Source organism: Nanorana parkeri, unplaced genomic scaffold (genome assembly GCF_000935625.1).
Source record: "Nanorana parkeri isolate BGI_ZX_2015 unplaced genomic scaffold, ASM93562v1 scaffold77, whole genome shotgun sequence".
NCBI classification, from domain to species: Eukaryota; Metazoa; Chordata; class Amphibia; order Anura; family Dicroglossidae; genus Nanorana; species Nanorana parkeri.
In genome coordinates this window covers 395,528-417,686 of record NW_017306345.1, presented here as the reverse complement: position 1 = coordinate 417,686, position 22,159 = coordinate 395,528, and the positions used below count along the sequence as shown (strand labels likewise).

Here is a 22,159-nt window from a genome sequence, read left to right as displayed (position 1 = left end):
CAGACACCATGGGGAACAAAGGTAGCCACCCAATGGAAGGAAGGACAGTGTCGACACAAATTCAGAGATGATTTGAGGATCTACAGCTGAGTGATACACAAATAAAGTACATTTTTGTTAACAGTTACAGGTACTTGAGTGCATTTTTAAGATGTGACTCCCAAGTTTAGCATCACTTTAATCTAACATCTATAACAGTATCCTGTAACAGCCAAAGCACCCTGCTGATAATGTAATGCTAAAAAGCACATTAGTGGAACAAGCAGTAAAGCAATTATGTGTAAAGATGCCAATCAATTTGCTCAATATGCATAACTGCACCTGTTCAGCTCCCAAGCTCTCACTGCATTCCCGGCTGCTACATACAAAGTGGTTCCATCAGAATTTAGAGCAATCTGGTTAATCTGTAGTTCCCCCTGACTGCTAACAGAACGCAGGCCCAGACTTGAGCATGCGTCTCCCGACACCACTTGACCTGATGACCTGATAAAGGAAAGAGAACTAATCACAATTTACCAGTGACATTAGTTTATTTAACAAACTGCAGTAACAGTACAGTATATACATAAAGTTTATAAAAATAATCTCAGAGAAAAAGGTCAAAACTGGAGTACAGAATAGACCTACTCAAATGTTGTATATCTAATAATGTGTGTAAAATGCCCTACTGAGATTCTGGTGTCAATTAAACCCATTTTCCTTGAGATCTTAGTTCAAAAGTGTATGAACCTTCCAGAAAGAATTTTACTCTTGCCAGCTCACAATGAGGTGAAAAGTGTGCCAGGACATATTCTCTCTAAAATGTGTGTCAAGTTCCCAAAATCACTACTAAGCCCTGATCATTAATTATTATGTATATACCATATAGTGCAGGGGTGCTGATTAGGTCAATCGTGATCTACCAGTCGATCGCAAAGCGAACACCGGTAGATTGCGATCGGCTCACTGACCAGAGCTCTCTCCCGCGGTGCTAGTGCGGCTGAATGTGTCAGACGCTGCAGACGGGAAGGAACACCTCTTTCTGTCTGCAGCATCAGACACACTATTACTAGTGCGGGGCGGGAGGCCCCTCCTAGTCTGTAGCGTCGGCCACATGAGCACCGCAGGAGGACAGGACAGCGCACATGAGAGGAGACCTGGTAAGCTGCTGCACTGCAGGTAAGGAAAGACACCCAGGAGAGAGATGAGACAGAGCAGAGAGAGAGATGAGACAGAGCAGAGAGAGAGAGAAGAGACAGTGCAGAGAGAGAGAGAAGAGACAGCGCAAAGAGAGAGAGAAGAGACAGCGGAAAGAGAGAAGAGACAGCAGAGAGAGAAAAGAGACAGCAGAGAGAGAAAACGACAGCAGAGAGAGAGAGAGAGATGGGAGAGAGCAAGGGGAGAGAGCACGAGGAGAGAGAGAAGAGACAGCAGAGAGAGGAGAGAGAGATATAGGGGAGAGAGCTCGAAGAGAGAGAGAGAAGCAGTAGTCCCAGTAACGATTTTAATGTGCTTGTTTTTTTAAATAAAGGTGTTTTTTCATTGGTAGATCTCATTGAGCTCGTCATTTGAAAAGTAGATCTCAAGACAAAAAATAGTGGGCACCCCTGCTCTAGTGTATATTTCACTGAACCTTTTGTTCTGTGGTTATTATACCCAATATTGTATAACGCTTGACAAAAACCCCTGATCAGCTATGAGAGTCTTCATCTTTCAACAAAACAATAGCTTGTGACCTATAAAGGGTATCATTTTGCACTGATCAGTGGCTAACACAAAGTACAACACTCATCTACAGAAAAGAAATACTTACATAAGCGTCCGCACACATCGTGCTGAGTCTCGAATATCCCAGACCCGGACACAAGAAGCTGATGCAGTAAGTACAAGTCCAGAGTTGGGACAGTGCTTCAAAGATACCACGTTGTGCGGATGACCACGGAGGGAACCAATTTCTTGACCGGTGACCAAGTTCCATAGCTTGCAAGTGCGGTCTTGGAACATAGCATAAGAGTAAGATATGTTTTTACAACTTATTGCCCAAAAGAATGAATACCACAGGAAAATACTTTGGCTCTCATACATTTGTACCCCTTATGGACCAGAGCAATTTTTACGTTTTCACTATGGACCTGTTTATTTGGTGATAACCCTGTCATTACTTACTATAACAAATTAATACATACTTTTGGGGGGGGAGCAGACATAATCTGGAGCACTTGCGCAAAGTAACCAATTAGCTTCTCTTTTCAGTTTGTTAAGGTTTAAAAATGAAAGCTTGAAGCGGATTTGTTACTGTGGGCAACTGCTCCAGATTCTGTCTGCTCCAAATTTGAAAATTCCCCTAATTGTTTTGACATTTACAGGGTTATTCACAGAAGGGTGAAGAGTTTGGAGAAGGCAGGAGTAGTGAACAATCTAGGACAACATAGCTGATTTGGAAAATGTCTCCAATTCAGCTCACTTTCCAGTTCAGCTATGTAGTCCTAGATTGTTTCATCTGGATGGAAATTTAATCTGCCGAAACATATCGGCCGAAAATGACACTTTTGGCAAAATGCCCAAAGTACCATCTTTCGGCCAAAATAGCGGTGCATCCCTACTTTCTCTCTCCCGACTGGGCGCAGCTCTGTGTCCCAGCGGGGAGGAGATAAACTGTCAGCGGCTGTCAGCGGCTGGCATCCTTCCTCCCCGCATCACTCAGCCTCCTGTGACAGATCGGGAGAGCTGCAAAGTGTGGGTGGAGACAGCTGTCAGCGGAGGACGGGCCGGACGTGCATGGAAGGAATCAGCTGTCAGAGGAGATGGGGCTCTCCTCCCCGCACTGCTCACTCAGCCTCCTATGACAGTGCGTCAGGATGGAGAGCAGTAAACATACTATCTCAACAAGTTATGAATGAACAGGAATACTCAGTATAGAGGTTTCCTGTTCATTGTTTCGGCACGGCTACTTTTTAGGTAGCTGAGGACCATGGTTTGGTACAAGCCCTACAAATGCGATTTGTTCCATCTCTTTGCATTGAACTGGAAATTTTATTTCTGATATGGTCACTTTTTCAAGAAATTCTAATAGGCAGTTCTAACTTTCACAGTCGTTAAAACCAAACTTTAATTTTTATTTTTCAAGCTCAACAGTGGTAAACCCTCACCTTTTGATCCTGTGAACAGAAGCTCTTCTGTAGCATCTACACAAAGGACGGGCTTTGTATGGCCATCTGCTATAGCAACACATTGTAGAGGAGCTGTTCTGGCACCTTTTAACCCTCCAACAGGACTGATTACACCCCTGAATAAAAAAAAATATATGTAACAGGAATATTAAGCAAAAACACAAAGCAGTTAATACTTACTTCTGCATCATACATGAGAAGACAACATGCATGCCTCTTATACATACGTTGTGCCAGACACAACCTTTTTTTGTGTAGGACACATCCCCTTGGCAGTCAAACGGTTAGCTACAGATTAAATGTTACTAACCTCTGGATAGGAATCTTCATCAAGGGTCCTTTTTTGGAGTTATAACCCATCCAGAGGTTAATCTAGTTAAGATTAACCTCTGGATGTGTGAAAAAAGAATGCAATCAGAAGTAGCAGCAATGTGGCACTAGCCTAGAACACTTATTACACTGATGCTGATTACTCATTCACAAGCAACACTGTAGATTCCTTGTGCTACTAAAGATTTTCAGGGATATCAGTTTTATTATTACTCTATTATATGCTAACTGTACTTCAAATAAAGGTCTCAAGTTAACTGCAAGTCCATTAACAATTACGCTAAAACAATGTTTTAATTTCTTGACCTGTAAACACTAATATAAAGAGCATGAAAGTAGAACTGAAGCCAATAATTGATTTAGTCTTGGATAGAGTAAGGGAGGGCTATAACTAGGGTTCACCGATTCTGATATCAGTGTCGGTATCAGTGCAGATACTGTGCATTTGCACGAGTACTCGTGAAAATGCCCTGATATTAATCGCTGATATCGGCGCTTTAAATATTTATACACAAGCGGCTGCCTTAAGGTCCCGCGCTTGCTCGGGACCTTGAGGTGCCTGTTTTACAGTGCTGATCTGGCCAAACATCTTACCCTCCTCCTCCTCCATACACCTGCCCACGCAGCCCTGGTGAGATCGCACAGCCCTGGTGAGACCCGCACGCAGCACTGGTGAGAGCGCACATCCAAAGTGAGACCCCACGCAGCCCTGATGAGATCGCACAGCCATGGTGAGACCCGTACACATCCCTGGCGAGAATGCACAGCCCTGGCGAGACCCACACACAGCAATAGTGAGACCCACACGCAGCCCTGGTGAGACCCACAGTTGCAGCTGCAATTGGGCCCTAGCGCTCCACCACTGTCCTAAAATCATTAGTCTGTATTGTTTTATAAAAACAGTCACATGACACTAAAAAAAAATATTGGTAATTGGTATTGGCAAGTACTTAAGGAAAAGTATCGGTTCTCGGTCTTGAAAAAATGGTATCGATGCAGCCCTAGGAGATTTCTCTTCACTCCCTGTCCAGCAGCCACAACAGCAAGTGAGAGGAAATCTCTCCAGAGAGATAGAAATCCCTGGTGGTCAGCAGGATCACCAGAACTAGTGTGCCAATTGGACAACTTCCCATCTATTCCTTTTCTGGTGACAACCCAAAATTTGGGATTTTTTTTCACTTTCACTGATAACAGTCATCATGACAAATAATGAGGTTGAATCAGGAACATGGATGACAATAAAAACCTGACAGGGTTTCTAATCCCTCTCTACTCTATGCAAAACTAAGAAAGGTTTTGGCTTCAGTAGCAAAGTTTTACTCTAAAGCACCCTTTTTGTGGAATATGGTTATTAATGCAAGTGATAGCTCTTAGCATTAAAAATTGCCAACTGCCCATAGATCTCTTCTCGACCCTCTTCCATTCTTCTGTAACAAAATCCCTGATTTCCTCCATAATAGGAAAAAAGGAGGTCTGTTTCTTTAAAAAGGGAAACAATTTTTTTCTGCTTCTTGGGGAACTCTGGAGTATCCTCCCACTTGTGCTCCTTCATTTTGCTGATCCCATGAGATGTCACCTAGGCAACTTGCACAAACTAATTTGTCCGGCAAGGGAGTATCGCCACATGCCCAGCACATATTCTTATTAGGTCTGTCTGGATGCTCTGGAAAAGGTGACAAATGTCGTTGTTTTTCTCTGCCCTCTTCCTTGGTGGGGATCAAGGCCTATCTTTATGTTGGAGGGATCTAGAGGAATGGCTACCATGGCCTGAATGAGCACTCCTGCGATAGGACTTGGAGGAAGGAGAGCAAGATGGGCTGAAAAAAGATACAAAAAACATTTGCTTCCCACCCTCTTTTTGCGTACTTACCCAAACAAGCGGCCCTCTACCTTAAAGCGGGTGGTGGAGGTAAAAACAATGGGGTGTTGCCACCCTAAGAGGTTCGTGAGAATCTACTTGCTAGTAGTGAACGTCAGTATCCAGAGCAGTTGGTGTACCATGAGGTTGCTGCGGGAGATAACCACTACACTGTATATGGTTCCTCTGTAAACCCTGCACTGGCAAGCAGAGGACTAACCTTAAGTAGGGTACACACGGTATGAATTTCGCCTGGTTCCTGATGAACCAGACAAAATTCGCACAGTGGGTGCCACTATCGGCACCCTTACACCCGACATCCTTTGTTCAGCTGATTGAAGAAGCAGGTCAGAAAACTCTTGGCTAATTGGAGCTGGCAGCCAAGCAGCTGCTGCCTCCATTGGGGTATTCTGACAGCGGTCTCCTATGCGTTGTGGCACGATTTTATAATCACCGGTATTACGGTACTGCGCGTTGCAGTGTGAACAATCGCATTGAGGGCGGGAGGTGCATTTGGGGTTCCATTCAAATGAATTCCAACCCAATGCACCTCCTTCACTGTTAATGCACGGTAGGTGTGTTGCGCAGTATGGTGAGGTTAACGCAGTGTGTATGGATCCTTATTCATATGTTTGTTTGTTTTTTAATGGGTTTTTTTGATTGTTATTTAGGAAATGCAAATTTGAATTGTTTGGTTAGTTTCACCACGTTGGCACTATTTTTTCACTCTGTATATTAATTCCCATCTGTTGTGGGAAGTTACATATTAATTTTTGGTGCTGGGTGTGTTATAGAGATCCAAGTGCAAAAGGCTATACTTATCTTAAGTTTCGTGTGTTTACTAGATTTAGAGGTCTAAGCAGCTTTGAAATAAAAGCAATGCATTTGTTAATGAATACATTTCAAAATTACATCTAACTATGTCCATGTGTAATTTAATACAGTACAACATTACATCAAAATTACGTCTATAAATGATATGCACCGATATAATTTTTTCCAGGCTGAGCACCAGTACTGATACTTTTCCTCAAGTACTTGCTGATACCAACTACAGATACTTTACTGTAACAGTTTTTCTAAAACAATGCAGACTAATAATTTTAGGACAGTGGTGGAGCACCAGGACCCAGTCACACCTGCAAACTCTGCACCCCTGGTAGTTGTGCCACTGACTCCAAGCTGTAGTACTCTAAGCTCCATGTACTTGCCAAAATGCTCAGTATCGGTGCCGATACCAGTAATGGTGCATCCCTACTACAAACAGAAGCTACATACTCTGTGCTGCTCTGGGGTGTCTGCATGATGTCTCCAGCTGAGTATCTCAGTAGGGCTATGCAGAGTCTTATGTGGGCTGTGCGGGTTCTCAGGGGGCTGTGCTGGGTCTTGGGGTGCTGTACGGGGTCTCGGGGGGCACTGTGAGGTCTCAGGAGGGATGTGTGGGAGGCCTCAGGTGGGCTGTGCGGGGTCTCAGGAGGATGTGAGGGGTCCTAGGAGGGGGGGGGGAGGACTTGCTGGAGACCTCGGCAGCCTTCCTGTGAACTGCAGCCCCTGTTTACAGCAACCGGCTTTAGTTTAAAAATTTAAGGCGCCGCTATTAGCGTTTAGCACCGGGAAATTTTTTACGAGTACTCGTGAAAATGCCCGGTATCAGCAACGATACCAATATTGGTGCATCCCTAGTGTATTGTCAGTCATAGTTACATAGTATTTGAGGTTGAATAAAGACACAGGTCCATCAAGTTCAACCTTTTGCATGTATGTGTGGAATTCTGCATGTGTATGCGTGTGTATGAGTCCATGTGTGATCTTGTTTTTACGGGTATCTGTACCCCTGTATGTTACGGTCTCCGAGGAAATTGTCCAAATACTTTTTGAATGATTCAACACTCTCAGCTGATACCACTGCTTGTGGCAGCGAGTTCCAGACCCTAACCGCTCTAACTGAGAAGAAGCCCCTACGCCCCTTGTGGTTAAATCTTTTCTCCACCAATTTTAGGTGGTGTCCTCTAGTCTTTGTAATGGAGTTTACCGTAAAAAGTTTTTTGCTGATGTTGCCATCACCTTTGAACATCTTGTATATCAAAATCATGTCCCCCCTTAATTAAATAACCATAAAAGTTTATTTTACACAGATTATATAAGGAGCTTATAACAGCCTCTATGGGCAGTGACCGTTACATGGAATAAAAGAAATAGTAAGGGTCACTTTGACCTATTGCTCATGGAAAAGGTAAAGGACATATTAAAAGAAATGTGTTATGGTGGACATTTAAAGATAGTTCTTTTTGTTCTCAGGAAAATAAGAAAATGGATGTAAAGAATAAAGTTAAAAAAGATTATGGCAAGTTAGGCAAACAACATGCACACAGGGAAGGTAATCCAAAATACTGTCATAGTACCTGGAGACATCTGTGAAAGAGCAGTCACTCTCATCAGACCTACAGAGAAAGTGCAGTGTTAGAAACAGAGTGGGAAATGTTACACAGACAGGGTAAAAGGTTATGATGAAAATGAATTATTAGGAATCAGGAAGATGGTTTAAGCTTCTTACTTATCCAATCCTGTCCCTAAGCTTTGATTACTTGTCAAGCGGGAAAACACATTTTTGTCATTACGAGGGCGCATCGGTGGTGAAGGTGGAGGTGTAAAATCTGGGCACCTGTAATAATGTTTGGAAAAAAAAAAGTGTTGATATACATGTGCCCAGTTAGTATTTCCACTATTAATTCAAAGAGAGTGAGTTACCTGGGCTGTCCTCTGTCATAAGATTTTCTGCGTGTTAAAGGAGATGTGTTGGGGCCTCGGGATTGCCTAGGACTGAACAGTGATCTAATGTTAATGTTTGACAAGCTCTAGCACAAATATATAAAAACTAAACTAGCCAAACTAAAGAATAGAATAAAATCACTTTCATTGGTCTGCCTACTCTAAATTGAGGATGACTATAATCTGTTTGGTTGATACTGATTGCTGCACATAATTGTCCTTTTTTATTTATTAAAAACATTTTCCTGTCATCTCCATGGCATTACATTTAAGTTGACTCTGTCCCCTGCTCAACCCTGGAGGACTATTATCTATAGATTTGAGATTCAGTCAGATCTCTCTACCTGCCTCAGTAAATGGGTCTACCTGCCTCACCATTCGGTCTTTGGTGATGTATTTTTAAGCCTCTAAAAGAGTCTCCTAGTACTTGGCTGATCTTAGGTTGCTATGCTAGCTAAAGCCTGTCATGATTTCCATGATGGTGCTTGTCCTATGGTTAAATGCTGTGCAAAGCATTCTGCTTACCTGCAGTGTACTTGGAGCTAGGTTGCCTCTTGCTCTTGTCTCATTATAGCCTCTGCCAAGGTGACCTTGGCCTGCATGGCATGTTTCCTGCCATGCCCTCTAAATATTTTTTTTCCTGTGATGGGGTGTCATGTGGTTCTGATGGTGCAATTAGGAAGTGCTGGAACGCAAGCTATGTGCTCAAGCCACGGGCTGCTCATTCTGCACATGCATGGGAATTTGTGTAAATCAGGGCCTCCAGGCCTGAAAGTTTGCTGGAAAGCACACTATGTATTCAGTGCATGTGTGCAGGGTGTCCCTACACTATTCGTCACCTGGACGAGAATGCTCGTTACCAGGTGGGGGAGGAAGGGGTGGAGGTGTTGCTACCTCTGGGTCCGGCATCCCATCCAGCTCACTGACGTCACTGGTTGCCAGGAGCTGGGTGGGACGCTGTCTAAAGTGTCACCAGAATAGCAACCTGGGACACTCTGGCTGGCAAGGGGGCGGCAGGTGTGCCCCCTACGTGACCAATGAGATACCATCTGAGGCATCCTAATTATAGACCCGGCATGCGCAGTATGTCCCCTGGTGGCTCTGAAAGCCATTCTTCTGCCCAAGAGACATTCTGAGACTGGACTTTCTACCCAAAGTTCCATCCAGATTTAACATCAATAAGGAACTAGTCTGACAGACTTTTACAAAGCCAGTAGTAGGCCAAGTTCCTCCTCAAAGCGTATCTCTAGGCTACTGCAGAGTTAAAGTCAGAACAACTGATTGTGATTCCTGATCCTTGATTTGTGATTGTGAGGGAGTAACAGGGGAAAAGAGGCTTTCCTGAGAATGCTATTGGCATGGATCACAGAGTAGGAGTATCTAATAGAACTCCACTGCTAGGGTGGGACTCCAATTTATAGAAAAAAGTTCTGGAGGGATGAGAAGGGGGTTGAGTCAACCCATGTGTGATGCCATGGAGATAGGTCAGGAGAAGAAAATTATGGTAAGCTTGGGTAATCAGTTGCATTCCAATTCTGCATCTGTTGTCACTTTTACCTGTATGGTGGAACCATGTAGTTCAGACACAGCAGAAATAACATGCTGCGTTTATCAAAAATCAAAGCAAATATATCAATAATCACTGGTGAACACTGCTCCATAAGTTTTAAAGATGACTGTACCGAAATGTGGATGCTGCCATTGCTAGCCTCCATAAAAATACAAGTAGCCTGGTTTTGGAATTCTCAAGAGTTCCTTACCTACACAACTTGCAAGTGAAGTCACTATAAAGCTCCGATTTCTGATCTGCATACTTGTTCCAGATCAGTTACTTGCAATATTTTAAAGCCACTGGATAGGCATAACAACTAGGCAGCCAGCATTTTCAGATGCAGGATTAGCAATGGCAGCTTACATATTTCTCTTAGTACATGATTAATAAGTTCCCAATTTCAGCAATCGTTTAGGCCTCATGCACATGAGCAAGCTGCTTTTAAACACTAGAGAAGTTATCTGGTAGGTATAAACAACTTTATGCTTTCCAGATCTCTTTTTCCCTGTGTTTAGTTGTTGCTGGGCTTAGGCATGTTTACATGCATCTAGGCTCATTTAGCTGTGTAAAGTCAGGCAAAACTGACTTGAGACGCAGCCATTTCTAGTTCGGGTAAACACTGCTAGACTGAATGAACTTAGATGCTGCTGAACATCTGGGTGTCCATTCAGTCATAGAAAAGCATTACATGAGTCCAGGTGCGTTTCGAAAAGAGTTCCGTACTGTACTCATGTTTTTTACAACGCCGTGTGCATGAGGCATAATTGTGCATGTCCACACAGGCATCTAAACTGCATCACTAAAACCCTGAATATCCAGCTGCTAATGTGGGTTACCTGCAAAATATGAACTGTTTGTGGGAATTGCCTTAACTATGTCCAAATAATTGCTAATGACTATATTTTTCTTTCAATCCAAATAAAACCATCAACTCCAAATCGATTTAACTGTACTTTTCTTTATTATACTGGAAAATTCTATACTTACCTTTTATAAATTTCCTTTGCTGGTGCAGCATACATTTTACTTTCAACATTTTCCCCCCTGTGTAGTGAGCTATTTACCATATGTATGATGCCATGAAGGTACCAGGGAAGTTGAAAATTGTATACTTTCCTTTCGTGAATTTCCTTTCCTGGTACCTGCACTACTGGTCAAATGTTTTAGAACACCCCCATTTTTCCAGTTTTCATTGAAATTTAAGCAGTTTAATATTTAATAGTTTAAACAACAAGTTCTCAATGTACTCTGAAAATAAAGCATAGAATAAATAAGCAATTGGGCATCAAAAAGAAATCATGAAATCCTTTTCTTTAACAAAATGTAATCTAAATTTTTGATTCCTCAAAGTAGCCACCTTTTGCACATACAACAGCCGAGCACACTTTCTACAACGGAAATCAAATATTGTTCGAAAAGTTCTTCCCACAAATGTGTGGCACTTGTCGGTTGCTTTGCTTTCACCCTCCTGTCCAGTTCATCCCAAACCAGAGGGCTGGGACTGTGCTGGCTATTCCATGATTTGAAGCCTAATATCTTCTCTTCATTATCTTGCTGTAGGATGAACCCCTGACCAACTAGCCAACTACCAGAGGCTATTGGATGGCGTGCAAAATACGGTGGTAGTAGTTTTGGTTCAATGCCACTCACTCTGTGCAAGTTGCCAAATCAGGATCCAACAAAAGAGCCCCAGACTCCCCATGCTTCCTCCTCCTTGTTTGACAGTTGGTGTCACACACCAAGGAACCATCATTTCACCTACTTGAATGCGTACATAAACCCTGCGTGATGAGTCAAAGATCTCAAAGTTTGATTCATCGTTCCATAAGACCTTCTTCCAGTCTTCAGTAGTTTACTGGCGGTGCTTTATGGCCCCCGGCAAGCCTCTTTTTCTTCTTCAGAGCAACATACCACTTCCTGCAGTACAATACTGTCTTTTTTACTGTACTTTTTTTTCCGCAGTTTACTGCTTACCTTTGTACCATTTTAGTTTTTTCACTGGATTTGAACTGTTTGCATTTTAATAAAAACTAGCAAAATAGGGGTGTTCTAAAACTTTGACTGGTAGTGTATACATGGCAGCATACGTTTTCCTCCTTTTGTCTTGTATCTTTTTATAACAAAGGCAAGGGGCAAATGAGCCATTGTAATGGGTGGAGAGAGCAGTGTGACAGAGCTTAACTCATCGTTGTCCTGCTTCTACTTTCACTGTATAGTCATAAGGTGGGAGTAGGGAGGGGTCCCACTTCCCCAACAAGTAATTTTTTCAGTTTTAGACTTACAATGTGTTTCCCCGCAGTGGCAGCGTAAAACTGTGTGAGCCTCTGCCCCGCAGCGATCTGGGTGAAAACCCCCCAACATCTTCTAGAATATCAGTCAAAGATGCCAAAGACTTGGTGATATTTTTGGTTGAGGCGTCAAGCAAAGGGCTGAGGGATTCTGCAGAGACCGCCTTCAATTGCCATGAAAGGCGAGGTTCTCCCTGTAAAGCACGGAAATATATATTTATAATCCACACCTACATCCTCTGTTAAAAATCCTTTGGACAGAACTAAATACACTTATTGCTTTCATTTTAAGTTTTACCTTCCATTTAAAATCATCATGGCTATTTGATCCTTTCATTGAGAAGGAAAGTGAGGCACTAGGAAAAATAGAAATTGCAGTGAGAGGTTGAAAAAAACTGATTACTATTTTATGATCTATCATAGCTAGAAGGTCTGCATCGTCTAGGTACGTTTGAGCTGAAAATGTTCTCATTCTCATTCTTTACAAGGTTCATTGGAAAACCCTACTGAGACTGGATCAGGCTAAGCGTTTATGCAGTGCTATATAGTGCATATTGAGGATATTTCACAACAGGAAATGAAAGATAAATTCTGCCAAAGTGAAGGGAATTCCCACCTTTGACAGCTGTTACTGAAACAGATGTTCCCACGAAAAGATTTCCCCTTGCCTCCCCATCCCTGTAACAATTGTGAAATTTTAGTTTTAATTTACCTTCACCTTATTTTATGCTCCTGTTAAAATGTTCATGAAAAAAGTGTGCCTTTGCACAAAAAAGGTTGAAAAACACTGCTCTAGTGGACCCAAACTACCCTAACTCAACACTGCGCAAGATAACTGGTGGCTTGTGGTTCATGAGACTCAGGAAAGTAATTGTAAGTAAAGGTGTTTTGCTGTCGCCACCAAAATCCTACCAGTCCCCACAGATTCCAGCACTTAGAACAATATACACACTTTCAGGAGGGAACTAAAATCTAGGTTAGTGGTGGACAATTTATACTCCCCATGCAGGTAAGGTCTGCAAGTAGACAGGATCTACTGTACTCTGAAAGAGCCAATTGGTTTTGTATGCAACTCAGGCCAAACGTTCCTAGTCCTTTCTGGAGAGCACAATAGCCATTCAACCAGCAATTTCAAAAGAAGGTCTGCAGTAGTTGCCACTGAATTTCTACACACAAGTTAGTGGGAGGGGAATTGATTTAAAGAAGGAACTCCAGCCTTCCCTTCAGTCTTGCATAGTTGTACCTTTCCTGTAGTGAAATGTCCTTTTCTCACCAACCTTACTGTTCCTGGCCTGCCCCTTGAATCCAATAAATATTGGATTTAAGTTTTTTCAATAATGGATGTTCAGCATCAATGAGGGCACTACCTATGCATAGGAACACCCACTCCTCTAGACTGAGACCCACCAATTAATGCAATTTGAGATTTGAATAAGTCCTCCTAAGAGCCAACCCACTACTTAAATCAAGGCTGAGGGCTCTTGACAGGAGTACCAAGGAAGGGTGCTGTGATATTTTAAAGAAGCTATGTACAAAACCCTGCAGGCCCCTCCCTCCAGCCATGATCTGCTTGTATTGCATAGGGAGGCACAGATACACATTGATGACATCACTGGGTGGAAAATAAGAATATAAATAGTGTAATAGATCCAGTATACTCACTTCTCCGGCGTCTTGGACACGGAGGGTGGCTCCGCCCTTGGTCCGCCGACGTCACGCCGCCCTCCTCCTCGGCTTAAGCCGCAATTTTCACTTGCCTGGCATTCTTGCAATGAACACGGACACCGGACAAGCTCTGTGCACCTCCCCTCTCCATCCTGAATTAGATGTTGCTCTATACCCTCCTTCCAGAGCACTGCTGCACTCCTGTTCCCTCTGGACTGCTGAAACTTGCTGGACACCTCAATCCTGCCTTTGATCCACTGCTCTAAAGTCAGGATTCAGACCCCTTCATGGAAGTCTCCCCTGGTTACTAGACCATGCATTATACAGCTAACCGCAAGTATTGATCATCACAGCTGATTTCTATCCATTCAAACCTACTGACACTTATCCTTGTGATGTGAATTGAACATTATTAATTATCACTGCTGATACATGCTCATTCAAACTTATTGATACTTATCCTTGTGATGTGAAGTGAAAATTACAAATTACCACAGTTGTTACTTGCTCATTCAAACTATTGACTTTTACTCCTTGTGATGTGAAGTGAACATTATAAGTTAACACCACTGATACATGCTCATTCAAACTCATTATCTCTCTCCTCTGTGATGTGATGCAAACGTTACACTTTATTACTGCTGAGACAAGTTTATTCAAAGTTTGACTGTCATATATTGTGAAGTGAAGGAAAAGTGTTCTTGGACTTATAGAACGTGACTTCCGCAGCTGAGTTCCATCTCCAGTCAAAAAAAGGTATTATAGATTGCAGGGACCTAAAAAATTAAGTATGGAGCCAGCGGGTGTCCGATCACATATGGTTGCATTTAACCAAAGGTTAGAGGCCCTCACTCTAAAAGTAAATGAAGTGCAAGCCAAAAACCAGACACTCAGAGCTTTCATTTCACAGAATCTTATTAACAGAGCTCCCCCTCCTGAGCCACCAGAACCTACTGTCAGTCCCCCGGATCTTTTTCTGGGGATAGGAAGACCTACCGTGCGTTTATCTGTGCATGAAAACTAATGTATGACCTAAAACCCAGGACTTACGACAAATTTAAGGTCTGCTTGGTTCCCCCCACATCTCTTACCTGTGGGGGGAACCAAGAGCCTGGGCCAATACTTTCCTGGAAAAGGAAGATCCAATTCTGCATTCATTTACCAGTTTCTGTGAGGCAATGTCACTGTTGTATGATGACCCCAGCAAAAAGATCTCTGCCGAATCCGCCTTGCGCTCTCTGAAACAGGGCAAGAGACCGTTGGAGGATTATATTGCCGAATTTAAGCGTTGGTCCACTGAATCTGAGTGGAACGACATCAGCTTGCATAAGCAATTCAGATTGGGGCTATCCGAGACTATAAAAGACGACTTAGTCCAGACTGAGCTCCCCACATCTTTAGAATTCCTGATCAAACTTTCCATATCTATAGATAGGCATCTGAGACAGAGGAGGTCAGAAAGAGCAACTGGTATCTCATACTCCCCTCATAGAAGTCTGGTGAGTGATCCCATTGTCCCCATGGAAATTGGGGCAATCCAAGGACCCCTTTCTCAGGCGGAGAGATTGCGCAGGAAGAGCCTGCGTCTATGCATGTACTGTGGGGTATAAGAACATATAGTGGAGAACTGTCCGCTCCTAAAAAAGAAAACTAGCGCTGAGTCACCCTCTCATTTCAAACTATGAACCACTAATTCACAAATTACTAACTATTTCAAACTTGATGTAATTTTGCAGTGGGACCAACAAAGGATAAGCCTTGAAGCCATGGTGGACACCGGGGCGCGTGGAAACTTTATTGATGCTTCATTAGTACAAAAGAATAAAATATCTATATTCAAAAAACCCACTCCTGTTTCTGTACGAGTTATTGATGGAGCTACACTACCATCAGGGCCTATTTTTCATCAAACCCAAGCACTCCTAATGTTAGCTCACGTAGAATACATAACTTTTGATGTCATTCCCTCTCCACATTTTCCCATTATTCTGGGATTGCCCTGGTTACAACTACACCATCCCACGTGGTGTAGTTGTAACCAGGGCATGGGTATCCCACGTCTCCCCTCTGGGAGACTTTCACATTAGCATTCAATTCCCAATTCTGTCAAGACACTTGTCGTATCACCACTCCTGTATTGAATGTAAATAACTAATTTAGAGAAATGCATCTTTCAGGCCTCCTCTATCTCATTCCTGGGATACATCGTGTCAAAAAATGGCATCCAGATGGATCAAAGTAAAATAGATTGTATCCTACATTGGCCTACTACACACACAAGGAAGGCAGTACAACTCTTTTTGGGATTCGCAAACTTCTACCGCAAATTCATAAGAAATTTCTCATCCATAGCAAAACCTCTGACTCAATTAACAAGATCACAATTCCTATGGAACTCTCAGGCCCAGAAAGCTTTTGAAGAACTAAAAGACCGGTTCACAGGAGCACCTATCCTCAGACTACCTGACCCTCAGTTACTATACACGCTTGAGGTCGATGCCTCCCACCTGGCGATTGGTGCCGTTTCTTTCTCAGAAGGAATCCGCGCTACTCCCATTATACCCAGTAGCTTTCTATTCTTGTTCACTAACAAATGCCGAAATTAATTATTCCATTGGGGAGAAGGAGTTACCAGCCATCAAGGCCGCCTTGGAAAACTGGAGGCACCTCTTGGAGGGTTCCACATTACCCATTGTAATCTACACGGATCACCAAAACCTTCAATATATTCAGAAGACTAAAACATTGTCATCCCGACAAGTACGATGGGCCTTCTTTTTTGACAGATTTAATTTCATCATTACCTATAGGCCAGGTGCAAGGAATGGCAAGGCAGACTCTCTGTCCAGAAAAGATGAACCACCCCATTTTTTGCCTCATCCTACCTGCATTGTTCCTCCTGAGAAGAACATCAATGCAACTTTCTCTTTAAAGGAGCAGATAAAAGAGGCCCTCGAAACAGAACCACGTCCTCCCCACTTACAGGAGGACACAGAGGGGTTCTTATATAAGGATAACAGGTTATATGTACCTCCCCCTCTTCAGTGCCAAATTCTCAAGAGTTCCCATTATGCCCTCTTGGCGGGACAGCCTGGGATTCAAATGGCCCTTTAATTGATCCGCCGCCACTTTTGGTGGCCTCAGATGAAGAACACAGTCCACAGTTATGTTAATTCATGTGAGACCTGTGCCTGTGCCAAACATGTTGCCAAACCACCTTACGGTCTATTAGTTAACTTGCCCATTCCAGACAATCCCTGGCACGGCGTATCTCTTGATTTAATTGTGGATCTTTCTACATCTGATGGTTACATTACCATACTCGTGGCCATTGATCTTCTAACTAAAATGGCCCATCGTGTTCCACTCAAGAAATTACCTACATCCTCAGAGACTGCAGACGCCTTTAATGCTAATATTCTCAAGTTACATGGGATTCCCAAGACCCTTATCTCTGATAGGGGCTCCCAGTTTGTCTCTAAGTTTTGGAAGGCCCTCTTTTTGAAGTTACAAATCGATCACTGGCTGTCAAGCGTTTACCACCCGCAAACCAATGGCCAGACTGAGAGGATCAATCTGTGTCTTGAACAGTATATCCGCTGTTACTGTACCCATCTGCAGGACAACTGGCATACCTTACTTCCCTTAGCGGAGTTCTCCTATAACAACTCACTTAGTTTCACTACAGGTCAAACTCTGTTCTACTCCAACTACGGCTTCCATCCTTCTTTTATTCCTCCACAAGTTCTTCCATCAAATAACCCTGCTACTGAGGACTATTTCCAGCGTCTCCAGTGGACCAATCAATTCCTGAAGATGAACATTGCAAAAGCCCAGCAGAGGCAGAAACACTATTATGACCTCAGAAGGAGTCCCCTCAATATCAAATTGGGGACTTGGTCTGGCTATCTACCTGAAATCTGGGCCTTAAGACGCCTTCTAATCGCAATCCAACGCTGGCACCTCTGGTTACAGTTGAAGGGCAGGAGGAATACGGGGTTGAGGAGATTCTTGATTCCAGAAGAATTCGGAAAAAACTACAGTATCTCACATGCTGGAAGTCATATGGTCCGCTGGAAGACTGCTGGGAAGACGCGTCAACTGTGCATGCCCCTCTGCTTGTTCGCAGGTTCCATTTACGCCATCCGCTGAGGCCTGCAACCCACGGAGTGGGTTCCATAAGGAGGGGGTACTGTAATAGATCCAGTATACTCACCTCTCCGGGGTCTCGGCCACGCAGGGTGGCTCCACCCCCGGTCCCCCGACGTCACACCGCTCCGCCCTCTTCCTCAGCTTAAGCCGCCATTTTCACTTGTCAGGCGTTCCTGCAATGAACGCGGACGCCGGACAAGCTCTGTGCACCTCCGCTCTCTCTCTATCCAGAATGAGAGATAGCTCTATACCACAGCTGTTACTTGCTCATTCAAACTATTGACTTTTACTCCTTGAGATGTGAAGTGAACATTATGAGTTAACACTGCTGATACATGCTCATTCAAACTCATTATCTCTCTCCTCTGTGATGTGATGCAAATATTACACGTTATTACTGCTGAGACAAGTTTATTCAAAGATTGACTGTCATATATTGTGAAGTGAAGGAAAGGTGTTCTTGGACTTGTAGAAAGTGACTTCCGCAGCTGATATCCATCTCCAGTTATGAGAGGTATTATAAATGGAAAGGTTGCATTTAAAATTTCATAAGCATGTTGATAAGAGGGGGAAATAAGTAACAAAGAGAACAATATAAGCATATTAGATTTTAACTTTAAAGACAGGCTACACAAAATTAACCCATCCTGAAGTCTCCCTACTTATACACAGTGATAAAAGTGTTAAAAGCAAAAGTCCTTGACGAGACATGTGAGTTTTTTGGGATTTGGGTCTGAAAGTCAATTCTTTTCTGTATTCGGAGGAAACAATAATTACGAATTAATTTTTGTTGCAGCAAATTTACATGAAATGCTTCCTTTTTCTCTTTTTAAAACAGTTTGAGGCAATTCATACCAGGCACGTTAGGACACCTCTGCTCCCGAATGCTATTGTCAGGTATTTTTTCTTTCAGCAAGTCGCCGGCTGTCGTCCATCATGATTGGTGTGGCTCTACATTGCTGGACAACGTGTTTGACTTTTGGATTACATTGATCGACATTTGTTTGTGTTTTAATAAAAGACTTGTCAAAAACATTGCCTGGTCAATGAGTAGGGATAACAACTACCCCTTACTCATTTACAAGAGGTAGTGGCATCTTTCATAAATGGGGCAGATTCCTATAAGCTCCCCATCGACATGGGGACAAGGTGCTTTGCCAGGGGGTTCCCTATTGACAAAGCATCCTCCGCATGTTGAGGGTATGTGGCCTGGTATGGTGCAGGAGGGGGGCGCCCCCCCCTTCTGCTCCGCCACACTGCTGCTTGCATCAATGGTCTGGTAAGGGATTTTAGGGGGGACCCCACGCTTTTTTTTTATTGGCATTGGTATCCCCCCTAAAATTCCTACCAGACCTAAGGGGTCTGGTATGAATCTGGGAGGGGACTCTGTGCTGTTTTAACAACATAAATTAATTCTGAATGATATTCGGAAAAAAAATTGGATGCAGCCAAAATGTTCGTTATCAAAAATTCGGATACTTTTGGATTCGTTATTTTTCATTTGGATGCATCCGAATGTCCAAATTTGCAGAAATTTATCCGAATTTTAATTTCAAAACAAAACAAATCTTGCATGTCTACTTGATGGCATATACTAAGGAGCTGCAGGCAATCACGAGTTATGGTTATCACTTCCACTGCCACTTATACTGACATACTGAAAAGTGAGTCTTTCCCCCTTACAGTAAGCATATAGTTCATTGGTGAATGGTATAATTTTGATATGATCTGACATAGCCAGATATGATGACTGTTGATAGGGGCTTTGAGCTTTTGAGCTTAAAAGTTTTGGCAAGTACATTACCCAATTCATTGCATTTTTTGTGTATTAGGATCTTTTAGGAAGGCTTTTAAAGAATGTGTTTAAGAAGCCTACCAGCCTGTCTGTTTAACAAAAGGCACACTAAGAAGCTTATGTATTGTGTACTAAGAACTTTGTGCTATCATAAGAAATACATTTTTCCTAATTAATATGCTGCTAATTCATAAACCTACCTTCCATCAGACATTTGGCTAATTTCTGACACCTCCTCATCTGTGCTGGCATAACCATTCTCTGTAACACAATCATTGTATAGAATTATATTCACACAATTAGCTACATAAAACTAATCAACGATTAAAGTTTGTCTAATAGTAGGGAAGGGTTATTAACCCTGTCAGGTTTTTGCTGCTGTAATTGTCCCCGCTGGGTAAATTCACCCTCTCCATTTGGTCTACTGTTCATTATCACCGAGACTAAAAGCAAGGGAAATCCAAAATGGTCACTGGAATAGGAATAGAGAGGAAGCCTTCCAATGGGGTCACTGGTTGCAGTAAGAACTGCCTAAGAGCGAATTCCCACAACTTGCTGTTGTGTCCGTAAAGGGAAATCTCTCCAATAGGCCAAAAATCCTGACATGGATTTTAACCACCCCCTACTTTATCCAAAACTCTCATCTGAAACCACAGTAAAAATTCAAGCATATTAAAGGTATTCTCACCATTCAGCGTGGATTGGCACTCTGATCTTTCCAGCAGCATTTGACTGTGTGTGAACCCAGCCATATCACTCTGTCTAAGCCGTGCTTCCAGGATCCTGATCTGAGCTTCCTTTTGGGCCACTTGTAAGCCCTGACAAAAGAGGCAATACCTTTATACATGACTATTATGTGAAGAAAGACTCCTGATTTACAGTTCTATTGTATGTACTCATATTTCACAATTTTTTTAATTTTACCTTATCTATAGATGCACGTAAAAAATTGTCAAGCAGGTGACGTGCTTCCGTCAGTGAACAAGAGCTGATGACCACTGAAGTATCTGTTGAGTCTAGGTCCTCCTAAACGGTACACAAAGTTTTGCAAAATATATTTAGGTTTGATCCATATAAATTCTGGTGGACTTACTTACTTGCACCCAAAACTTATAATCCCATCTCTTTAAAGCGTATATCAAGGCAACATTTTAAAAAAAGTGTAGTACATGCAATACATTGTTCTGTGTTGTATCCCTTAAAAGACCTGAAAGTTCAGAAAAATATATTTTTGTGATCTGAGTGATGTCAGAAGCAGGCCCCCCAGCTCGGCCTGCTTCTGACAGCTGGACGGAGCCAGCCGTGATCTTACGGCTGGCTCCGGCCACTTGCAGTGAGATCAGCGTCCCTGGTTACCTGCTAACCAGGGACACTGATCTCAAAACAGCAAACTCTCCCTGGCGCCCCGGGAGTCTCCTGCTCCCGGCCGCCAAGGAGAGAAACACCACTGTGTCTTTTTTTCTTTATTCTGACACGAGCATGTCAGAATAGAAAAAAAAAAGATTCCCCATGCAGTTCCCCATCAGGTCCATCAGCAGAGGGCGGGAACAATGCTAGTTTACTATGGGCTATTGCAAATTGAAATAGCCAATAGTAATGTCCCAATGCTTTTTAATGGGAACATTTCTTTTTTTTTTCTATTCTGACATCGATCGTGTCAGAATAAAGAAAAAAAAAGACACATCAGTGCTTCTCTCCTGGGCGGCCGGGATCGGGAGGCTCCCAGAGCGCCCGGCAGAGTTTTGTTTCTTTTTTTTTTTACAGCAGCAGAGCCGCCGGACAATAGGAAACTATTGGGCGGAGCTAGCTGTCACTGCTAGCTTCGCACAATCGTTTGCTATTTACTTTTTAAACTTTTTTTCACTCTTTTTCTGTTCTGCTCGGTCCCTCTGAGAGACCGAGCAGAACAGCCGAACATTCACTCACTGCTGTTCGGGATCTTTAAGAATAGCCCGAACAGCAGCGAGTAGCCTGCCGGAGGTTCGGCTCAGCCGATCCAGATGTTGGATCGGCTGAGTCGAACTCCTTCTGCACTTCGGGTCGGCTGAACATGCTGAGCATGTTCGGCCGACCCGAAGCCACACGAAGCAAGCCGATGTACTGCTGATTTCAGCCGATGTACGGCTGAAATTAGCCGTACCAGCCTGAAGTGAATAGCCGAACAGTGTTCGGCTCACTTTACTTCAGATCGGTCATTCACTCGGCTGCCCTCGGCAGCTTCGTGAATAGACCCCTATGTTTAGCAATACAGTTAGAGCTTGGGTTGCAAACTGATTTACATTATTATTTTTTTTTCTATTTTGCCTTACAACGGCTTCAAATCATAAACACTCACATTAAGATATCTGAAGAAAACTCTGTCTGTTGTTAGACATGACCATTCCCTGAAATGTCACGAGTACTAAACATATAAACACCGCAAAATTGCTATGGGCTTAAAATAAGAGCATACATCTTTCAAATCAGCTATCTGTTACCATCCACCACTAAACAATATGTGTAATAAAAATAAATACAATCATTTTGTATTACTATTAAGACTGATTACAAGTGTAATAAAGTAATTATGATCTATATTACACCCCCCCCCCCCCTCCAGGT

At 42.9% G+C, this 22,159-nt stretch overlaps 1 protein-coding gene across 1 annotated transcript in view; it reads right to left on the bottom strand.

Moving 5' to 3' along the window:
• KIF21B (kinesin family member 21B) overlaps positions 1 to 22,159 on the bottom strand; it is an 83,068-nt gene that overhangs the window by 4,995 nt on the left and 55,914 nt on the right. The window contains exons 21-31 of the mRNA XM_018576829.1: positions 20,483 to 20,584; positions 20,247 to 20,376; positions 19,759 to 19,861; positions 12,245 to 12,302; positions 11,941 to 12,140; positions 8,086 to 8,157; positions 7,892 to 7,999; positions 7,740 to 7,778; positions 3,129 to 3,265; positions 1,793 to 1,973; positions 322 to 483 (exon numbers count right to left, since the gene is read on the bottom strand). Of these exons, the coding sequence (XP_018432331.1) occupies positions 322 to 483; positions 1,793 to 1,973; positions 3,129 to 3,265; positions 7,740 to 7,778; positions 7,892 to 7,999; positions 8,086 to 8,157; positions 11,941 to 12,140; positions 12,245 to 12,302; positions 19,759 to 19,861; positions 20,247 to 20,376; positions 20,483 to 20,584 (1,292 nt within the window). The remainder of the gene's footprint in view (positions 1 to 321; positions 484 to 1,792; positions 1,974 to 3,128; positions 3,266 to 7,739; positions 7,779 to 7,891; positions 8,000 to 8,085; positions 8,158 to 11,940; positions 12,141 to 12,244; positions 12,303 to 19,758; positions 19,862 to 20,246; positions 20,377 to 20,482; positions 20,585 to 22,159) is intronic.